Source organism: Leucoraja erinacea, chromosome 38 (genome assembly GCF_028641065.1).
Source record: "Leucoraja erinacea ecotype New England chromosome 38, Leri_hhj_1, whole genome shotgun sequence".
Taxonomy (NCBI): Eukaryota; Metazoa; Chordata; class Chondrichthyes; order Rajiformes; family Rajidae; genus Leucoraja; species Leucoraja erinaceus.
The window spans coordinates 4572304-4592828 of NC_073414.1; the positions used below are offsets into that span (position 1 = coordinate 4572304).

The 20525-nt window shown below is 50.6% G+C and overlaps 1 protein-coding gene across 1 annotated transcript in view; it reads left to right on the plus strand.

Annotated features, from left to right (window-relative positions):
• LOC129714162 (neuronal PAS domain-containing protein 3-like) overlaps positions 1-20525 on the plus strand; it is a 243806-nt gene that overhangs the window by 123405 nt on the left and 99876 nt on the right. Inside the window, exon 4 of the mRNA XM_055663663.1 lies at positions 20170-20252. Within this exon, the coding sequence (XP_055519638.1) occupies positions 20170-20252 (83 nt within the window). The remainder of the gene's footprint in view (positions 1-20169; positions 20253-20525) is intronic.

The following is a 20525-nucleotide window of genomic DNA, read 5'->3' on the forward strand; positions in this document are numbered from 1 at the left end:
TGCCCTGGGTGGACGGCGAAGCAAAGATAGTCCATCAGTTTGTGCTTGAACAAGTGCCGGAAGAACTCAGCGGGTTAGGCAGCATCTGTGGAAGGGAGGGAAGGGACAGGAGACGTTTCGGGTCGGGACCCTTCTTCAAACCCTAAGGCCATCCAGAATTTACACTACTTCCATTTCTACTTATATTAGGCTCCTTAAAACCTTTGGTCACCTCCCTTGGAACTGGATCTGGATGTAGAACGCTGACAAGCACCAGGGAGAGCATCACTCAGCACTATGATGCTGGTGGGAGTACTAGACTAGATGGAGATGCTATTGGAGTTGCATCTTTGTATGTGTTTATGTTTTGGAGATCTCTGACGCTTGCTGGCAGGGTTTTCCAATCAACAGACAATAGACAATAGGTGCAGGAGTAGAGGTCATTTGGCCCTTAGAGCCAGCACCGCCATTCAATGTGATCATGGCTGATCATCCCCAATCAGTACCCCGTTCCTGCCTTCTCCCCTGATTCTGCGCTATCTTTAAGAGCCCTATCTAGCTCTCTCTTGAAAGCATCCAGAGAACCTGCCTCCACCGCCCTCTGAGGCAGAGAATTCCACAGACTCACCACTCTCTGTGTGAGAAAAAGTGTTTCCTCGTCTTCGTTGTAAATGGCTTGCCCCTTATTCTTAAACTGTGTGTGTGGCCCCTGGTTCTGGACTCCCCCCAACATCGGGAACATGTTTCCTGCCTCTAGCGTGTCCAAGCCCTTAATAATCTTTTGCTGTCTTGAAGAAAAAACTGTTAGAAAGTGCTAATGAAGTGCCGTGCGGAATGAACTAATTTCCAGGGTGGTAGCTTTTGGTTGAGGTGCCTTTGGGTGCTAGGTTTCACTGGTCGTGGCCCTCCATCCTTATATCAATAGTGGTAGGCTTGATGTTTAAGAAGTAACTGCAGATGCTGGAAAATCGAAGGTAGACAATAAGTGCTGGAGAAACTCAGCGGGTGCAGCAGCATCTATGGAGCGAAGGAAATAGGCAACGTTTCGGGACGAATCCCGAAGGGGTTCGGCCCGAAACGTTGCCTATTTCCTATTGCCTCTTGCCTATTTCCTTCGCTCCATAGATGCTGCTGCACCCGCTGAGTTTCTCCAGCATTTTTGTCTACCCGATTTTCCCACATCTGCAGTTCCTTCTGAAACAGTTACATGCATGGGACAGGTTTTATGACACGGGTCTTGTACAGGTAGATAAGAGATGGGAGGGTTTCGGCCCGAAACGTTGCCTATTTCCTTCGCTCCATAGATGCTGCTGCACCCACTGAGTTTCTCCAGCATTTTTGTCTACCAACCATTTTACATTTCCTTATCATCGTTTGCTTGGATATGATGTTTTCCCACCTTACCCATCCATATCTCTGGAGTCCGTCTTTTTTGCTGGACTCCAGCATTTTTGTCTATGGTGGTATTCTTGATCTTGTGGGAATGTTGTCAGTCTGATGAACCTGTGACAAGTCGTAGGTGGATGAAGTTTAAGGTCCTTTTTCATGCTGGAGACTTGACTCTGCCACTTGTTAGATATGAATATCTCCCCTCTGGTGTGAAAGTTTCTTTGAGATTGTTCTTAGGGGATCATGGCTTTTCGGGCTAGTGGGAGTACGCTGCAAGTATTCAGATCCCACGGATTTCCCCCGCTTCCCCCCACATTCCCCAAACATGCGCGGGTTTTTAGGTGATTTGACTTCTCGTCTGCAGGAAGTGAGTCTGGGATAACATCGATCGGACATTTTGCGGAGCAGAAACTTACAAAATTCTTAAGGGGTTGGACAGGCTAGATGCAGGAAGATTGTTCCCGATGTTGGGGAAGTCCAGGACAAGGGGTCACAGCTTAAGGATAAGGGGGAAATCCTTTAAAACCGAGATGAGAAGAACTTTTTTCACACAGAGAGTGGTGAATCTCTGGAACTCTCTGCCACAGAAAGTAGTTGAGGCCACAGTTCATTGGCTATATTTAAGAGGGAGTTAGATGTGGCCCTTCTGGCTAAGGGGATCAGGGGGTATGGAGAGAAGGCAGGTACGGGATACTGAGTTGGATGATCAGCCATGATCATATTGAATGGCGGTGCATGCTCGAAGGGCCGAATGGCCTACTCCTGCACCTAATTTCTATGTTTCTATGTTTCCAAGACCGTTTGGGGAAACGGCCACAGGCTGTGATTGTCGAATTTAAAAAAAGCCTTTTAAAAAAAGTCCCACTTAGGAAACCTGAACGGAAACCTCTGGAGACTTTGCGCCCCACCCAAGGTTTCCGTGCGGTTCCCGGCGGTTTTTGTCAGTCTCCCTACCTGCTTCCACTACCTGCAACCTCCAGCAACCTCCGGGAACCGCACGGAAACCTTGGGTGGGGCGCAAAGTCTCCAGAGGTTTCCGTTCAGGTTTCCGAAGTGGGACAGGGGCATAAATAGTTACGGGGATGGTGAAATGTTCAGGTTATACACACACACACACACACACACACACACACACACACACACACACACACACACACACACACACACACACACACACACACACACACACACACACACACACACACACACACACACACACACACACACACACACACACACACACACACACACACACACACACACACACACTCACTCTCTCTCACAAGTAATACAAAGCCACAGCACCAGTAATTAAACCTATTCTCTGCCATCAGTCACAGTGACATCAAATAACAAATTTGCCACTAATTGCAATAATTGTCACCGTAATTTTCTTCCTTGTCTGTTTTTTTTCCCCGAGGTTTTAATTTTCTTCTTAATGTGGCTTGTCAATGCAGTCCCCAGAGGTCACAAATAATTTCACACTGATAAAATAATGCTAAGACAACGCATGTCTTTTTTTCCCTCTCTCTCTCCCTCCCTCCCTCTCTCTCACACTCTCTCTGCGAGCCCACAAACTGAATTTAAAGTTCCTCGTCTTCACTTTCCACCTCATTCGACGGTGGCAATTAACAGTCTTCAAGGCAGCGTTTGGACTGATGTAGCGAATGTTGCAGCCTCAGGGTACCTAGGCACTGCTTCAGAGAGAATGCATTACATTTGAAGTGCAGTCAGTCATTCACTCTGAATACTTGCAGCCACGTCCAGTGTGCACTGGGTTTTTTTTTCGGAAAAACATTTTTAAAAGATCCGGGTTGGATCCAGGCGTCTTTCTCCTCCACACTATCGTAGCTCCATGTCCCCTCTCTGGATAAAAACCTCGCCTCACCTCCCGACTCTGACGGCACGGTGGCACAGCGGTAGAGGTGCTGCCTTTCAGTGCCAGAGACCCCGGTTCGTTCCTGCCTGCAGGTGCTACCCATACGGAGTTTGTATGTGACTACGTGGGTTTCCTCCGGGTGCTCCGGTTTCCTCCCACATCCCAAAGACGTGCGGGTTCATAGGTTAATTAGCCCCCCTGGTAAATCTCCACAACTGGGGCAACATAATTAGTGTACGGGCCATCATTGTCGAACACAGACTGGGTGGGACGAAGGGCTTGGCCACTCGGTCCGCGTTAACCAACCTGATCTCCCGGTGGCTCAGCACTTCGACTCCCCCTCCCATTCCGAATCCGACCTCTCTGTCCTGGGACTCCTCCATGGCCAGAGTGAGCACCACCGGAAATTGGAGGAGCAGCGCCTCATATTCCGCTTGGGCAGTCTGCACCCTAGCGGCATGAACATGGAATTCTCCAATTTCCAGTAGCCCTTGCTGTCTCCTCCCCTTCTCAGCTCTCCCTCAGCCCTCGGGCTCCTCCTTTTTCTTTCTCCTTTCTTCTCCCCCTCCCCAACCCTACATCAGTCCGAAGAAGGGTCTCGACCCGAAACGTTACCTATTTCCTTCGCTCCATAGATGCTGCTGCACCCGCTGAGTTTCTCCAGCATTTTTGTCTACCTTCGATTTTCCAGCATCTGCACAGTTCCTTCTTAAACACTCTGTCTCAACACTCTATCTCTAAACTAAACTACATTTGAGAAAAGATACAGTGTGCTGGAGTAACACAGCAGGTTGAGCAGCATCTCTGGAGATAATGGATAGGTGATGTTTCTGTTTGGACTGGAGGGGTATGGGGAGGGGGGTAGGATAAAGCTGGAAGAGAGGTGGGGGCCAGACAAGGTCCAGCAGGTCATCGAGTCGTACAGCGTGGAAACAGGCCCTTCGGCCCAACCTCTCCGTGCTGTCCCAGACATCCCATCTTTGCTAGTCCCACCTGACCTCATTTGGCCCACATCCCAATTAAAACGTTCCTATCCATGTACCGATGGAAATGTATTTTAAATGTGTTTATGGTACCTGTCTCAACTACCTCGTTACAAACATCTGTGTGGACAAATTGCCTCTCAGGTTCCTATTAAATCTTTGTCAACAAAGTCCCCAGAGGTCATGAATAATGTCAATAGACAATAGACAATAGGTGCAGGAGTAGGCCATTCGGCCCTTCGAGCCAGCACCGCCATTCAATGTGATCATGGCTGATCATCCACAATCAGTACCCCGTTCCTGCCTTCTCCCCCATATCCCCTGACTCCGCTATCTTTAAGAGCCCCATCTAGCTCTCTCTTGAAAGCATCCAGAGAACCTGCCTCCACCGCCCTCTGTCAGAGGTTATGGGGAGAAGGCAGGAGAAAGGGGTTGGGAGAGAGAGAGAGATTGAATGGCAGAGTGGACCTGATGGGCCGAATGGCCTAATTCTACTCCTATCACCTATGTCCTTGTGATCTTTCCCCTGTCATCTTAACTCCATGCCCACTAGTTTTTGGTTCCAATTCTCTGGGTAAAAGACTTTGTGTCTTCAGCTGAGGGAGACCTGATGGTAGATAAGCTTACGAGAGGCATTGAGAGGGAGGACAGTCAGAACCTTTTCCCCAGGGTAAAAATTCTCAAAGGCTGTGGGGCATACCTTTAAGGTGAGAGGGGAAATGGAGATGCATGGGGCATTTTTTTTTTTTACACAGAGGGTGGTGGGTGCCTGGAACATGCAGCCAGGGGGTGTTGGTGCACTGCAGGAACTATACAACAGGAGGTGCAACTCCAGAGCAAACAAAATCATGAGAGACCTCTTCCACCCCTGCAACGGACTGTTCCAGCCGCTACGGTCAGGCAAACGCCTCCGTTGCCATGCAGTGAGAACGGAGAGGTTGAGAAGGAGTTTCTTCCCAGAGGCAATTCGGACTGTAAACGCCTTTCTCACCAGGGACTAACTGTACAGAACGTTTTTCCTTCTATTATTTATTATGTAAAATAATATGTGTGTTATGATTGTGTTTATAATTTGTTTGGTTGTTTTGTTGTTCTGCGAGCATTGCCACTTTCATTTCACTGCACATCTCGTATGTGTATGTGACAAATAAACTTGACTTGACTTGACTTGATGGAGGCAGGTGAAGAGGATTTTGGATAGACACATGGACATGTGAGGTATATAGATCGCGTGCAGGTAGCTAGGAGATTAATTTAACTTGGCATTGTTTTTGGCACGGACATTGTGTGCCGAATGGCCTGTTCTTGGTATTTACTGTCCCATGCAGCAAGGAACTGCAGCTGCTGGTTTAAACCGAAGATAGACACAAAATGCTGGAGTAACTCAGCGGGACAGGCAGCATCTCTGGAGAGAAGGAATGGGTGAAGTTCCGGGTTGAGGCCCTTCTTCAGACTTCTTCTGTCTGAAGAAGGGTCTGGACTGAGGAACAGCTTTTTCAACACCATTACACTGCTGAACTCAGAGTCCCGTCGCTAGATATCGTTAGACTCTCCCATTTGTATACAGTTATTTGCCTATGTACCAGTTTTAATTCATCCACAATCCACACATTACCATATAACCATATAACAATTACAGCACAGAAACAGGCCATCTCGACCCTTCTAGTCCGTGCCGAACACATAATCTCCCCTAGTCCCATATACCTGCGCTCAGACCATAACCCTCCATTCCCTTCCCATCCATATAACTATCCAATTTATTTTTAAATGATAAAAACGAACCTGCCTCCACCACCTTCACTGGAAGCTCATTCCACACAGCTACCACTCTCTGAGTAAAGAAGTTCCCCCTCATGTTACCCCTAAACTTCAGTCCCTTAATTCTCAAGTCATGCCCCCTTGTTTGAATCTTCCCTACTCTCAGTGGGAAAAGCTTTTCCACGTCAACTCTGTCTATCCCTCTCATCATTTTAAAAACCTCTATCAAGTCCCCCCTTAACCTTCTGCGCTCCAAAGAATAAAGCCCTAACATTGTTAACCAGTATTTTTTTTTTTTATTATATGCTTATTTCGTATTTTTATTTTTATTTCTACTATCTTGCACTATGACTATGACCAGACGCTAAACTGCATTTCGTTGTACCGACACTCGTATTTGCGCCCCACCCAAGGTTTCCGTGCGGTTCCTGGAGGTTGCAGGTGGTTGCCGGAGGTTGCAGGTAGTGGAGGCAGGTAGGGAGACTGACAAAAACCTCCGGGAACCGCACGGAAACCTTGGGTGGGGCACAAAGTCTCCAGAGGTTTCCGTTCAGGTTTCCTAAGTGGGACGGGGGCATAACTCAAGCATTTTGTGTCCACCCTTTCTGTAGTTTTAGATGTGCAGGAAAGAACTGGGGTTGATAGATAGAGACAAAATGCTGGAGTAACTCAGCGGGACAGGCAGCATCTCTGGAGAGAAGGAATCAGGTCGGGCTAAAGACAGTTTGACCTCGAAGGGCCGAATGGCCTGGCCTCACTCAACTATCTCTCTGGTGATATGGAGGTTGCTCAGTGGGGAGTGGGAAGACACCTTCCCCTTGCAGTCGGGGCAGGTGTTAGGAGATGTATTCAGACCCCTGGCAGTCATAGTGATGAATCAAGGCAGATACGCCACACAACAGTTGCCCTTTTCACTGCCTGTCAGAAGAAGCATTTGCATTTTGTTAACTAATTAAAATTGCACCGTCTTTGAGTGCTGCCACACAGCTGCAACCTTGGATATGTTTACCATTCACAAGCAGACACATCTCCCACAGGATGGCAATGAGCATTTGAGGGGGGAAAAAAATAATTCAAGAATGGAATCTTTTCTTTCAAAACAAATTAACAGTTTAAACGTAGTCTGCAATTGTCAAAGGGGCTAAAATGTTATAGAAACATAGACAATAGGCATAGGAGTAGAGGCCATTCGGCCCTTCGAGCCTGCACCATTCGGCATTCAATATGATCACGGCTGATCATCCAACTCAGTATCCCATACCTGCCTTCTCTCCATACCCCCTGATCCCTTTAGCCACAAGGACCACATCTAACTCCCTCTTAAATATAGCCAATGAACTGTGGCCTCAACTGCCTTCTGTGGTAGAGAGTTCCACAGATTCGCCACTCTCTGTGTGAAAAATGTTTTCCTCATCTCGGTCCTAAAAGATTTCCCTCTTATCCTTAAACTGTGTGACCCCTTGTTCTGGACTTCCCCAACATCGGGAACAATCTTCCTGCATCTAGCCTGTCCAACCCCTTAAGAATTTTGTAAGTTTCTATAAGATCCCCCCTCAATCTTGGTCATAGTCATAGAGTCTTACAGTGTGGAGGGAGGTGGGGGGGGGAGAGTGGGGGGGAGAGAGGGGGAGGAGGGGGGGGGGGGGGGGGAGAGAGAGGGAGATCTTAGGGGGGGGAGGGAGAGAGAGGGTGAGGGGGGGAGGGGAAGGGGGGGGGGGGGAGAGAGAGGGGGGGAGGGGGGAGGGGAGGTGGGGGGAGGGGGGGGATGAGGGGGGGGGGGTGGGGGGGGGGGGGGGAGGTGGGGGGGGGCATTGGGGGGGGGGGCGAAGGAGGGGGGAGGGGGAGGGGGGGGGGGGGGGGGGGGGGGAGGGGGAGGGGGGGGGGGGAGGGAGGGAGGGGGGGAGGGGGAGATGGGAAGGGGGGGGGGGGGGGGGGAGAGGGGGGAGAGAGGGGGGGGGAGGGGGAGAGGGGGGGGGGGGGGAGAGAGGGGGGAGGGGGAGAGAGGGGGGTAAGGGAGGGGGGGAGAGGGGGAGGAGGGGGGGGGAGAGAGAGGGTTGGGGGGGGAGGGGGGGGAGGGGACGAGGGGGGGGGGAGAGAGAGGGGGACGAGGGTGTGGGGGGGGTGTTCCTGGGGCCAGGGGTACAGGAGCTTCCTCCCTCCCTGCTTGTACATTGTCAATGATGGATAGAGATGCAGCTTCCACACAATTAATTGGAAAATTAGCCAGTTGGAAAGAGCAATAAAAGTGGTTTTGAGTTCAATAGCCGGCCCATTAGATGCGGTGATGTCTGTGACATGGTTTCTTTATGCCCAGCCAGATTAAAGATCCAAGTGAAACTACTGCACGGAATAAAGGCAGCACTGTATCTGTAATTAGCCAACTGGACACAGGCCAACACCCACAGGCCCTCTCAATCTCTCTCTCTGTTTGTCTCTCTCCAACCTCTCTATCTCTCTCCCCTCCCTCTATCCCTCTCTCTCCCCTCTCCGTCTCGTCTCTCTCTCCTCTCTCCTCCGTCTCTCCTCTCTCCTCCTCCTCTCTCTCCCTCCTCCCTCTCTCCCCTCTCCCTCTCTCCCCTCTCTCTCCCTCTCCTCTCCCTCTCTCCCTCCCCCCCTCTCTCGCTCCCTCTCTCCCTGTCTCTCTCTCTCTCTCTCTCTCTCTCTCTCTCCCTCTCCCTCTCCTCCTCTCTCCCTCTCTCCCTCTCTCTCCCTCTCTCTCTCTCCCTCTCTCTCTCTCTCTCTCTCTCTCTCTCCCTCTCTCCCCCTCTCTCCTCTCCCTCTCTCCCTCCCTCTCTCCCCCCCTCTCCCTCTCTCCTCTCTCTCTCTCTCTCTCTCCCCCTCTCCCCCCTCTCCCTCTCTCTCTCTCTCTCTCTCTCCCTCTCTCTCTCTCTCTCTCTCTCTCTCTCTCTCTCTCTCTCTCTCTCTCTCCTCTCTCTCTCTCCCTCTCTCTCTCTCTCTCTCTCCCTTCCCTCTCCCTCCCTCTCTCCCTCCCTCTCTCCCTCTCCCTCTCCTCCTCTCCCTCTCTCTCCCTCTCCCTCCCTCGCTCCCTCTCTCTCCCTCTCTCTCTCTCCCTCTCTCCCTCTCTCCCTCTCGCTCCCTCTCTCTCCCTCTCTCTCCCCTCTCTCTCTCTCTCTCCCTCTCTCCCTCCCTCCCTCTCTCTCTCTCCTCTCTCTCTCTCTCTCCCTCTCTCCCTCTCTCTCCCTCTCTCCCCTCTCTCCTCTCCTCTCTCTCTCTCTCTCTCTCTCTCTCTCTCTCTCTCTCTCTCTCTCTCTCTCTCAGTCTCCTCAATTTTCAAGTCAAGTCAATGTTATTTCTATAGCATGGGGCAACATTACAAGTGGGTTAGGAGAGAGATAGATCAGCCATGGTTGAATGGCGGAGTTGACCTGATGGGCTGAATGGCCTAAAATTCTACTCCTATCACTTATGATCTTATGACACGGGTCTTGTACAGGTAGATAAGAGATGGAAGGGTTTCGGCCCGAAACGTCGCCTATTTCCTTCGCTCCATAGATGCTGCTGCACCCGCTGAGTTTCTCCAGCATTTTTGTGTACCTTCGATGAGAGATGGTCTTGGCATCCTTGTCAGCATGGACTCCACCGCTGTGCCACCATGCCTGCCCACCTGACATTGGCAGCATTCAGTGTAGATCCCATTGAGCGGTGAGGTTTGGTCCTGATGGGCCGAAGGGCCTCAGTGGGCTGTGAATGGCAGCTGTATACAGGCCGGGGTTGGGGGATGGGAGTGTCGGCTACAACACACACCACGGGCTGAGACGTTAAAGGATTAAATTTTGAATTTGCAAACCTGGCCATTAATGAGGTTTAAGGGGAAGAAAGTGAGGTGGTGTTGCCTCGTGGCTGTGTGTCTGACAGGGATGTTTCATCAACAAAGAGGCAGCAGAAGGCATGACAGTCTATAAATGCAGCGCGCTGTTGCATTGCCTGCAGCCCCGTGGAGGTTAATCTGACATTGGTTTGGGCTTTTGCAAACATTGGGACTTCCACGGCAATCAACACTCTGCAGTTTTCATCCCAGTGTCTGGAGCTGATCCCCGCTCACCCATGCTAATTGTGGAGGGGGGGGGAGTGATGCAGTGCCGGGAATTCATTTACAGCAGCAGCCCCCCCCCAAGAGAGACCCCTCCCCCCCCTCTCCTTCCCCTGTCGTGGGTAAAGGTGGCCTTTAAAAAAAGCTGGGCTAATTAAGACATTGCACTTGCAATGCAATGGAGGCATTGGGTACCCTCTCCCTCTCTCCTCTCTCCTCTCCCCTCTCCTCCCTCTCCTCCCTACCTCTCCCCCTCTCTCCCTCTCCCCCCCTTCTCTCCCCCTCTCTCTTTTTCACACACACATTCTCTCTCTCCCCCTCCCTGTCTAACAAACTCCCCTCTCCTCCCCTCCCCTCTCTCCCTCTCTCTCTCCCCCCTCCCCCCTCTCTGTCTCTCGCCACCTGTCTCCCTCTCCATCTCTATCACCCTTTCTCTCCTCCCTCTCTACCTCTCTCTCCCTCTCTCTCCCTCCCTCTCCCCCTCTCTATCTCCATCTCTCACCTCTCTCTACCTCCCTCCCCCTCTCTCCCTCTCTCTCTCCCTCCCTCTCCCTCTCCCCCTCCCCCCCCCTCTCTCCCCCCTCTCTCCTCCACTCCTCCCCCTCTCTCTCCCTCTCCCTCTCTCCCCCCTCCCCCCTCTCCCCCTCTCTCCCCTCTCTCTCCCCCCTCTCCCCCTCCCTCTCCCCCTCTCTCCTCTCTCCCTCCCCCCCTCTCCCCCTCCTCCTCTCCCCCTCTCTCCCTCTCTCCCTCTCCCCCTCTCTCCCTCCTTCTCTCTCCCCCCTCTCCCCTCCCCCTCTCCCCCTCTCTCTCTCCCTCCCTCTCCCTCTCCCCCTCTCCCTCTCTCCCTCTCTCCCCTCCTCTCTCTCTCTCCCTCTCCCCTATTTCTCTCCCTCCCTCTCTCCCCCTCTCCCCCTCTCCTCCCTCCTTCTCTCTCTCTCCCGTCTCTCCCCCTCTCCCCCCTCCCCCCTCTCCCCCGGGTGCCCCCCACCTCCCAGTGACAAAGCACATGTCACTTTCCATAAATTTTGTCTGCTTTCCCCTGTCAGCGTGTTCCTCGAGCCTCTGCCCTCCCTCTGTCGTAGCCCTGGGCATGAGCCGGGTCCCCAGCCACCAGCTATTGATGGCTGTGTCTTGCTTCCTGCACACAGATTACCCCAGGGACCAGCGCAGCGTAATATGAGATTTCATTTCCAGGGGATTTAGATGCATGGCTTTCTTGTAAGTTTAGTATACTGCCAGAAATAATCGAGAAGTAACGCAATTGTGGCTCAGAATTAGAACGAAACAAATGAAATCCACTTAATATAAAGAGCAGAAGCCTTTCCCTTAGAGGAAGCAGCATGTAACCTCCCCGCTCTGTGGAGTTGCTATCTCATCTCGAGTTAAAAAGACCCATGCATCTCTCCAGTGTCCCAGTATCTGAAGAAGGGTCTCGACCCGAAAGGTCTCTCCAGAGATGCTGCCTGACCCGCTGATTTACTCCAGCATTTTGTGTCCTATCTCCAATATCTCCACAATCAAATCGAATATAGGAGCAAAGAGGTCCTTCTGCAGTTGTCCAGAGCCCCAGTGAGACCACACCTGGAGGATTGTGTGCAGTTTTGGTCCCCTAATTTGAGGAAGGACATTCTTGCTATTGAGGGAGTGCAGCGTAGGTTTACAAGGTTAATTCCCGGGATGGCGGGACTGTCATATGCTGAGAGAATGGAGCAGCTGGGCTTGTACACTCTGGAGTTTAGAAGGATGAGAGGGCATCTCATTGAAACATATAAGATTATTAAGGGCTTGGACACACTAGAGGCAGGAACCATGTTCCCGATGTTGGGGGAGTCCAGAACCAGGGGCCACACACAGTTTAAGAATAAGGGGTAAGCCATTTGGAACGGAGATGAGGAAACACATTTTCTCACAGAGAGTGGTGAGTCTGTGGAATTCTCTGCCTCAGAGGGTGGTGGAGGCTGGTTCTCTGGATGCTTTCAAGAGAGAGCTAGATAGGGCTCTTAAAGATAGCGGAGTCAGGGGATATGGGGAGAAGGCAGGAACGGGGTACTGATTGGGGATGATCAGCCATGATCACATTGAATGGCGGTGCTGGCTCGAAGGGCCGAATGGCCTCTACTCCTGTACCTATTGTCTATTGTCTATTGTCTAAACACAAAGTACAGGGCCGATATGGTCCAACAATATTTCAAGACAGGCAGCATCTGTGGATGGAAGGAATGGGAGATGTTTCGGGTCCAGATCCTTCTTTGGACTGACTAGCGATTGCTGCACATATACCACACAACATCCCGCACGTGCCAGGGACAATTTACACTGACACCCAGCCAGTGAACCTACAAACCCCCACGTCTTTGGAGTGTGGGAGGAAACCGAAGATCTCGGAGAAAACCCACGCGGGTCACGGGGAGAACGTGCAAACTCCGTACAGACAGCACCCGTGGTCGGGATGGAACCCGGGTCTCTGGCGCTGTGAGGCAGCGTGGAGTGGAGTTTCTACAATCAATCGTGTTTTCCTCAGTTTTAAGCGAGAGAGAGAGAGATGGAAGGGATGGATAGAACTAAGGGAATATCAATAGACAATATGTGCAGGAGTAGAGGCCATTCGGCCCTTCGAGCCAGCACCGCCATTCAATGTGATCATGGCTGATCATCCCCAATCAGTGCCCCGTTCCTGCCTTCTCCCCATATCCCCTGATTCATTTTGCCCTAAGAGCTCAAACTAACTCTATCCAACTAAGATGTATAAGAATAAAATAGGTGGCATCCATAGATGCTGCCTCACCCGTTGAGTTTCTCCAGTATTTTTTGTCTATCAACCTACCTAACCTGTACGTCTTTGGAGTGTGGGAGGAAACTGAAGATCTCGGAGAAAACCCACGCAGGTCACGGGGAGAACGTGCAAACTCCGTACAGACAGCACCCGTAGTCAGGATCGAACGTGAGTCACTGGCGATGTGAGGCAGCATTTCCAACGCTGTGCCGCCGTGCCATTTACATTTACTTCCTAATCTAACTATGGGCAGCCCGTCGAGGCCTGGAGGAGAGATTTCTCCCATTGACCGAGGCTGCACCTCCCCCACTGGGGCACGTCCACCAAACGCTCATCAGTCACTGATCCCGGCTCAGGAGGACCCGGCCTTTAACCTCTGCCCCTCGCTGCAGATCCGAGAGAAATGAAACCAGGTCTCGTTCCAACCCAGCTATTGATCGGGTCTGGGCTGGAGAGACTGAGGTCGATGAAATCTTGGGAACTGCACTGAGCGCTGAATCCTTGATTTAATGCCTGTCTGTAGCCACTGCCATCGCAAACACAGAGAGAGAGAAAACAAAAATATATATATATATATATATCGCAGGGATGAGTAGGTTAACCTCTGATGAGCGGTTGTCGGCACTGGGCCTGTACGCGCTGGAGTTTAGAAGGATGAGAAGGGGGACCTCATTGAAACGTACAGTATAGTGAAAGGCCTGGATAGAGTGGATGTGGAGAGGATGTTTCCACTAGTGGGGCAGTCTAGGACTAGAGGTCACAGCCTCAGAATTAAAGGACGTTCCTTTAGGAAGGAGATGAGGAGGAATTTCTTTAGTCAGAGGGTGGTGAATCTGTGGAATTCATTGCCACAGACGGCTGTGGAGGCCAAGTCAGTGGATATGTTTAAGGCAGAGATAGATAGATTCTTGATTAGTACGGGTGTCAGGGGTTATGGGGTGAAGGCACACACGCACACACTCACACGCGCACACACTTGCATACACACGCACACACACATGCACACACACGTACATTCGCACACGCACACAAGCACACACTCACATGCGCACACTCATGCATACACAAACACACTCATGCATACACACACACACATGCATACACACACACACAAATGCACACACACGTACACTCGTACACGCACACAAGTACACACTCACATGCGCACACTCACAAGCGCACGCACATGCACACGTACACACATGCACGCACATGTACATGCTCACACGCACACATGCACGCACGCACATGCACACATGCACATGCATGCACACAGAAACAAGCGCACACACACACTAAGCACACACGCAGTAACTCAGCGGGACAGGCAGCATCTCTGGAGTGAAGGAATGGGTGACGTTTCGGGTGGAGACCCTTCGTTCCGAATAAGCTGCCTGTCCCGCTGAGTTACTCCAGCATTTTGTGTCTATCTTCAGTTGAAACCAGCATCTGCAGTTCCTTCCCACACGTCCTATGCGGTGTAAACACTCAGCAGGTAAGGCCCATATGTGGGAGGAAGAGAAACAATACTCAACACTCCAGGTTGAAGGCCCTTCCAGCACAAGTGACCTGACTTGTGCAACATTCCCCGCATTTTTCTGCTTTCATTTCAGATTTTCACCAGCTGGATTTTTTTTTTTTTTAATATTCGGTGCAGATTTTTAACTTAATTTTCTTCAGGGCAACCTTTGGGAACTCAACCTGAACCAATCAGTTGTCACCTCGTAAATGATTACATTTCAAATGTAATCCATTCTTGCCAAGGGCTTTGGGATATCCAGAGATTATCAACAAGGCATTATAGTCATGGTTTACTGGGGCGGTTTAGTTTAGAGATACAGCGTGGAAACAGGCCCTTCGGCCCACCGAGTCCGCACCTGATCCTAGTTGGAGAGCAGTCAAAAATGCTGGAGAAACTCAGCGAGTGAGGCAGCATCTATGGAGCGAAGGAATGGGTGACGTTTCGGGTCACAGCTTAAGGATAAGGGGGAAATCCTTTAAAACCGAGATGAGGAGAACTTTTTTCACACAGAGAGTGGTGAATCTCTGGAACTCTCTGCCACAGAGGGTAGTTGAGGCCACAGTTCATTGGCTATATTTAAGAGGGAGTTAGATGTGGCCCTTGTGGCTAAGGGGATCAGGGGGTATGGAGAGAAGGCAGGTACGGGATACTGAGTTGGATGATCAGCCATGATCATCTTGAATGGCGGTGCAGGCTCGAAGGGCCGAATGGCCTACTCCTGCACCTAATTTCTATGTTTCTATGTTTCTATGCTGCCTCACCCAAAACGTCACCTATTCCTTCGCTCCATAGATGCTGCCTCACCCGCTGAGTTTCTCCAGCATTTTTAGTCTACCTTTGATTTTTCCAGCATCTGCAGTTCTTTCTTAAACAGGTCAGTAGGTTAGTTGCCTTGCCCCGCCAACTCCCCTGAAATCAGTCTGAAGAAAGGTATCGACCCAAAACGTCACCCATTCCTTCTCTCCAGAGATGCTGCCTGTCCCGCTGAGTTACTCCAGCATTTTGTGTCTATCTGAGGTTTGTAGTTTAAGTGGCTTGGTATAAATGTAACCTGTCCCTAGTGTGTGTAGGATAGTGTTAGTGTGCGGGGATCACTGGTCAGCACACAGTCGGTGGGCCGAAGGGCCTGTTTCTGCGCTGTATCTCCAAACTGAACTGCCCTGCACTGACCAGACTTGTTGCAACCAAACGAACAGCAGATGCTAGCTTTACAAGAAAGCCACTCAGCAGGTCAGGCAGCATCTCTGGCGGGTGTGGATAGTTGACATTTCTGAATGTCAAGTGTTTGAAGAAGGGTCCCGACCCGAAACGTCACATCTCCATGTTCTCCAGAGATGCTTAGGGGGTTTGATGATGTTTCGAGTCGGGACCTCCTTCAGATTGATTCTATATCATCACTAGTTCTATATTCTCGCGTTTTTCTCATCCACTCTCACATTCTGTGTCTATCTGAGGTTTGTAGGTGAATAGGCTTCTGTCATTTGACCCAAGAGTGTTAAGGGTTTGGACACGCTAGAGGCAGGAAACATGGTCCCGATGTTGGGGGAGTCCAGAACCAGGGGCCACACACACAGTTTAAGAATAAGGAGTAAGCCATTTAGAACGGAGACGAGGAAACACTTTTTCTCACAGAGAGTGGTGAGTCTGTGGAATTCTCTGCCTCAGAGGGCGGTGGAGGCAGGTTCTCTGGATGCTTTCAAGAAAGAGCTAGATAGGGCTCTTAAGGGATAAGCCATTTAGAACGGAGATGAGGAGAGACTTTTTCACCCAGAGTTTTGAGTGTGGAATTCTCTGCCTCAGAAGGCGGTGGAGGCCGGTTCTCTGGGTTTGCTTTCAAGAGAGAGCGGAGTCAGGGGATATGGAGAGAAGGCAGGAACGGGGTACTGATTGGGGATGATCAGCCATGATCACATTGAATGGCGGTGCTGGCTCGAAGGGCCGAATGGCCTACTCCTGCACCTATTGTCTATTGTCTATTTAGTGTAGGATAGTCCAGTATACGGGCTAATCATTGGGCAACACGGGCTCAGTGGGCTGAAGGGCCTGTTTCCACTCTGTGTCACTCTAACTAAACTAGGGTATGGTGCTGTCTCAATGGGCTGAATGGCTCCTTTCTGCAGCTGGACGGTTCTATTTTTGTAAAAGTTTCAGCGTGGCGTGTAGAAATATTCACTTTGAGCTGGGAAGGTCTCCCTGGGGTTGTGGTGGATGGAGGTTCAATGGTGGCTTTTCAAAGTCTGACTGAGGATGAAAAGATTTGCGGGATTAATGCCTGGACACATGTAAACCAGTGCCTCATCCTGTAGAGTTGAGGAGCAAACTTACATAGAGCAGGGACACGGCTTTAGATGATTTCCCACGCATCACTTTCGACCAACACAAAACGCCGGAGTAACTCAGCGGGACAGGCAGCAGAGACGGAGAGAAGGTTCGGGTCGAGACCCTTCTCCTTGGCCGTCGAGCCCATGTGACTCCACACCCAACAAGAAAGTCCAGTCTGGGTTTAGAGAAGTAACACAAAGGAGAAGCAAGATTGCAATGCAAAGAGCTATCACAGATGCAGTGGGCTGAATGGCCTCTTTCTACGCTGCAAGCTTTCTGTGTGAGACAAGGACTTGAGTATAGCAGCAGGGAGGTTCTACTGCAGTTGTACAGGGTCTTGGTGAGACCACACCTGGAGTATTGCGTACAGTTTTGGTCTCCAAATCTGAGGAAGGACATTATTGCCATAGAGGGAGTACAGAGAAGGTTCACCAGACTGATTCCTGGGATGTCAGGACTTTCATATGAAGAAAGACTGGATAGACTCGGCTTGTACTCGCTAGAATTTAGGAGATTGAGGGGGGGGTCTTATAGAAACTTACAAAATTCTTAAGGGGTTGGACAGGCTAGATGCAGGAAGATTGTTCCCGATGTTGGGGAAGTCCAGGACAAGGGGTCACACAGTTTAAGGATAAGAGGGAAGACTTTTAGGACCGAGATGAGAAAAACATTTTTCACACAGAGAGTGGTGAATCTGTGGAATTCTCTGCCACAGAGGGTAGTTGAGGCCACACAGTTCATTGGCTATATTTAAGAGGGAGTTAGATGTGGCCCTTGTGGCTAAAGGGATCAGGGGGTATGGAGAGAAGGCAGGTACGGGATACTGAGTTGGATGATCAGCCATGATCATATTGAATGGCGAATGGTGCAGGCTCGAAGGGCTGAATGGCCTCTACTCCTGCACCTATTTTCTATGTTTCTATGTTTCTTTGTGACTGGGATACATAGAAACATAGAAACATAGAAATTAGAAATTAGGTGCAGGAGTAGGCCATTCGGCCCTTCGAGCCTGCATACGCGATGTTTGCTTGTTTAGTGGGTTGCTGAGAATATATTTTACCCAGAGTTGGCTCCTCGTCCTTTCAAAGCACGTAGTCTGCCCGGGCCTCTGGTGGCCGGCTGCTGAGAACTCCAGCACACACATCAGACACGTCAAAAACCGCAGTGCGAGTCACGGCAGGCCAAAAGCGATACTTGTATTTAAGGTGAAGTGGAGAAGATTTAATAGGAATCTGAGGGGTAACTTTTTCCACACACAGGGGGGTGGGTGTATGGAACAAGCTGCCAGAGGAGGTAGTTGAGGCTGGGACTATCCCAACGTATAAGAAACAGTTAGACAGGTACATGGATAGGACGGGTTTGGAGGGATATGGACCAAAAGCGGGCAGGTGATATGTTGGCCAGTATGGGCAAGTTGGGTCGAAGGGCCTGTTTCCAGCCTGTATCACTCTATGACTATTTATATAATGCTTTACACAACCATCCTGGGATTTTCCGCTGAGGTTATGAGGAATTGGAGTTGAATTAGGCCATTCGGCCCATCAACTCTACTCCGCCATTCAATCATGGCTGATCTATCTCTCCCTCCTAACTCCATTCTCCTGCCTTCTCCCCATAACCTCTGACACCCGTACTAATCATGTAATCTTAGGATCGCCCGAGAGCACAGAAGAAATCCTTTCGGCCCATCGAGCCCGTGCTAGCCCCTGGTCGACCAATTCTGACAATCCTTCAAATTGTCACTCCTCCTTCAACATAAGTTCATGAATTCATGTGATGGGGGCAGCATTAGGCCATTCGGCCCATCAACTCTACTCCCCCCCCCTCAACCCCATTCTCCTGCCGTCTCCCCATAACCCCCGACACCTTTACTAATCTTGGTTTAATGATGGCAGATGTAGGAGCCAAGATCACAATACAAAGTGCTGGAAGAACTCAGCAGGTCAGGCAGCATCTGTGGTGGGATCAGCAGACAATTTTTCGGGTCGGAACCCTCAATTGGACTTCAGTGTGGATCAGCGGTCAGTTTTTGTCCCACCCCATCCCTTCACCAGCTTTCTCCCTCTGTCTGATGATGGCCCTGGACCCAAAACACCGCCAGTCCATTCCTTCCACAGAGGCTGCCCGACCCGCTGAGTTCTTCCAGCACTTTCCTTCGTGATCGATTCCGTTTCCACGGACAGGCGCTGAGTTTAGGCTTTAGAGATAAGAAACAGGCCCTTCGGCCCATCAGGTCAGCGCTGACCAGTGAGCACTCCGTACATTATCCAACACACTAGGGACAATTTCATGCCAATTAACCTACAAACCAGTCTGTGGAGTGTGAGAGGCTTGGTTGGGCAGCTGTTGCTTCACAGTGTCAGAGACCCAGGTTCCATCGGGTGCAGTCTGTGCGGAGTTTGCACGTACTCCCTGCGGCCGTGTGGGTTACCTCCAGGTGCCCGGGTTTCCTCCCACATCTCAAAGACGTGCGGGTTTGTAGGTTAATTGGCCCTAGTGTGTACAGAGTGGATGAAAAAATAGGATAACACTGGGATTGGTTAGTGCGGGAATAGACAATTTAATTAGTCAGTGGGTTTAGAGTGGATGTCGGTCAGAAGTCTATCACCTGCGATGGAGATGGTGAGGTCAAGGAATGGTAGGGAAGTGTCGGAAATGGTCCAGGTGTATTTGAGTGCCGGATGGAAGTTAGTGGTGAAGTCAGTCAGTTGTGTGTGGGTGCAGGAGGTGGCACCAAAGCTGAAGACGGGTTTTGGCCCGAAACGTCGCCTATCTCCTTCGCTCCATAGATGCTGCTGCACCCGCTGAGTTTCTCCAGCATTTTTGTCTACCTTTGGTTAGTGCGGGAGTCTTCTGATGTGTGTCGTGCACAGCCTAAAGTTGTGGGACAACTTGTTCTACTTGATCTTGTTTGTGCATGTCGAGTTGATTGCATTCGTCGAAACAGGGCGGACCACGTGAAGGTCGCAATCTCCCCCCCCTGTCCAGAGGTTACGGGGAAGATGGGGTTAGGAGGGAGAGATAGATCAGCAATGATTGAATGGCAGAGTAGACTTGATGGGCCGAATGGCCTAAGTCCGCTCCTATCACATATGATCTGATGAACAGACTGTAGAACTAGTGTGTGTTTAAGAAGAAACTGCAGATGCTGGAAAATCGAAGGTAGACAAAAGTGCTGGAGAAACTCAGCGGGTGCAGCAGCATCTATGGAGCGAAGGAAATAGGCAACGTTTTCAGGCCGAAACCCTTCTTCAGACGTTTCGAGTTTCTCCAGCTTTTTTGTGTACCTTCGATTCTCCAGCATCTGCAGTTCCTTCTTAAACAAAATAGTGTGAATGGAGGACCGATGGTCAGTGCGGACACGGTGGGCCGAAGGGCCTGTCCCGCGATGTATCTCCAAAACTAATATCAAATATTCTCCCCCCAAGTGCTGTGGGCAGCTCAGAGCAGCAGGGACTGTGAATGTTGTTGATTGTGTTGGTACTGATGCTCTCTCATCTTGTGTCCCAGCAATAGGAACTCAGCAACGAAGAAGTCCCACGTCTCTGGCTATTGAGCTCTTTGAGCTACATGTGGGTGGACACATCCTACAGGTAAGGAGATACCTCCACGTGGACCTCTGCCAAGCGATGTGGTATCACAGAGTCATTCAGCACGGAATCAGTCTGAAGAAGTCATATGCTGAGAGAATGGAGCGGCTGGGCTTGTATACTCTGGAGTTTAGAAGGATGAGAGGAGATCTTATTGAAACATATAGAAGGGTTTCGGCCCGAAACGTTGCCTATTTCCTTCGCTCTATAGATGCTGCTGCACCCGCTGAGTTTCTCCAGCACTTTTGTCTACCTAAGATTATTAAGGGTTTGGAC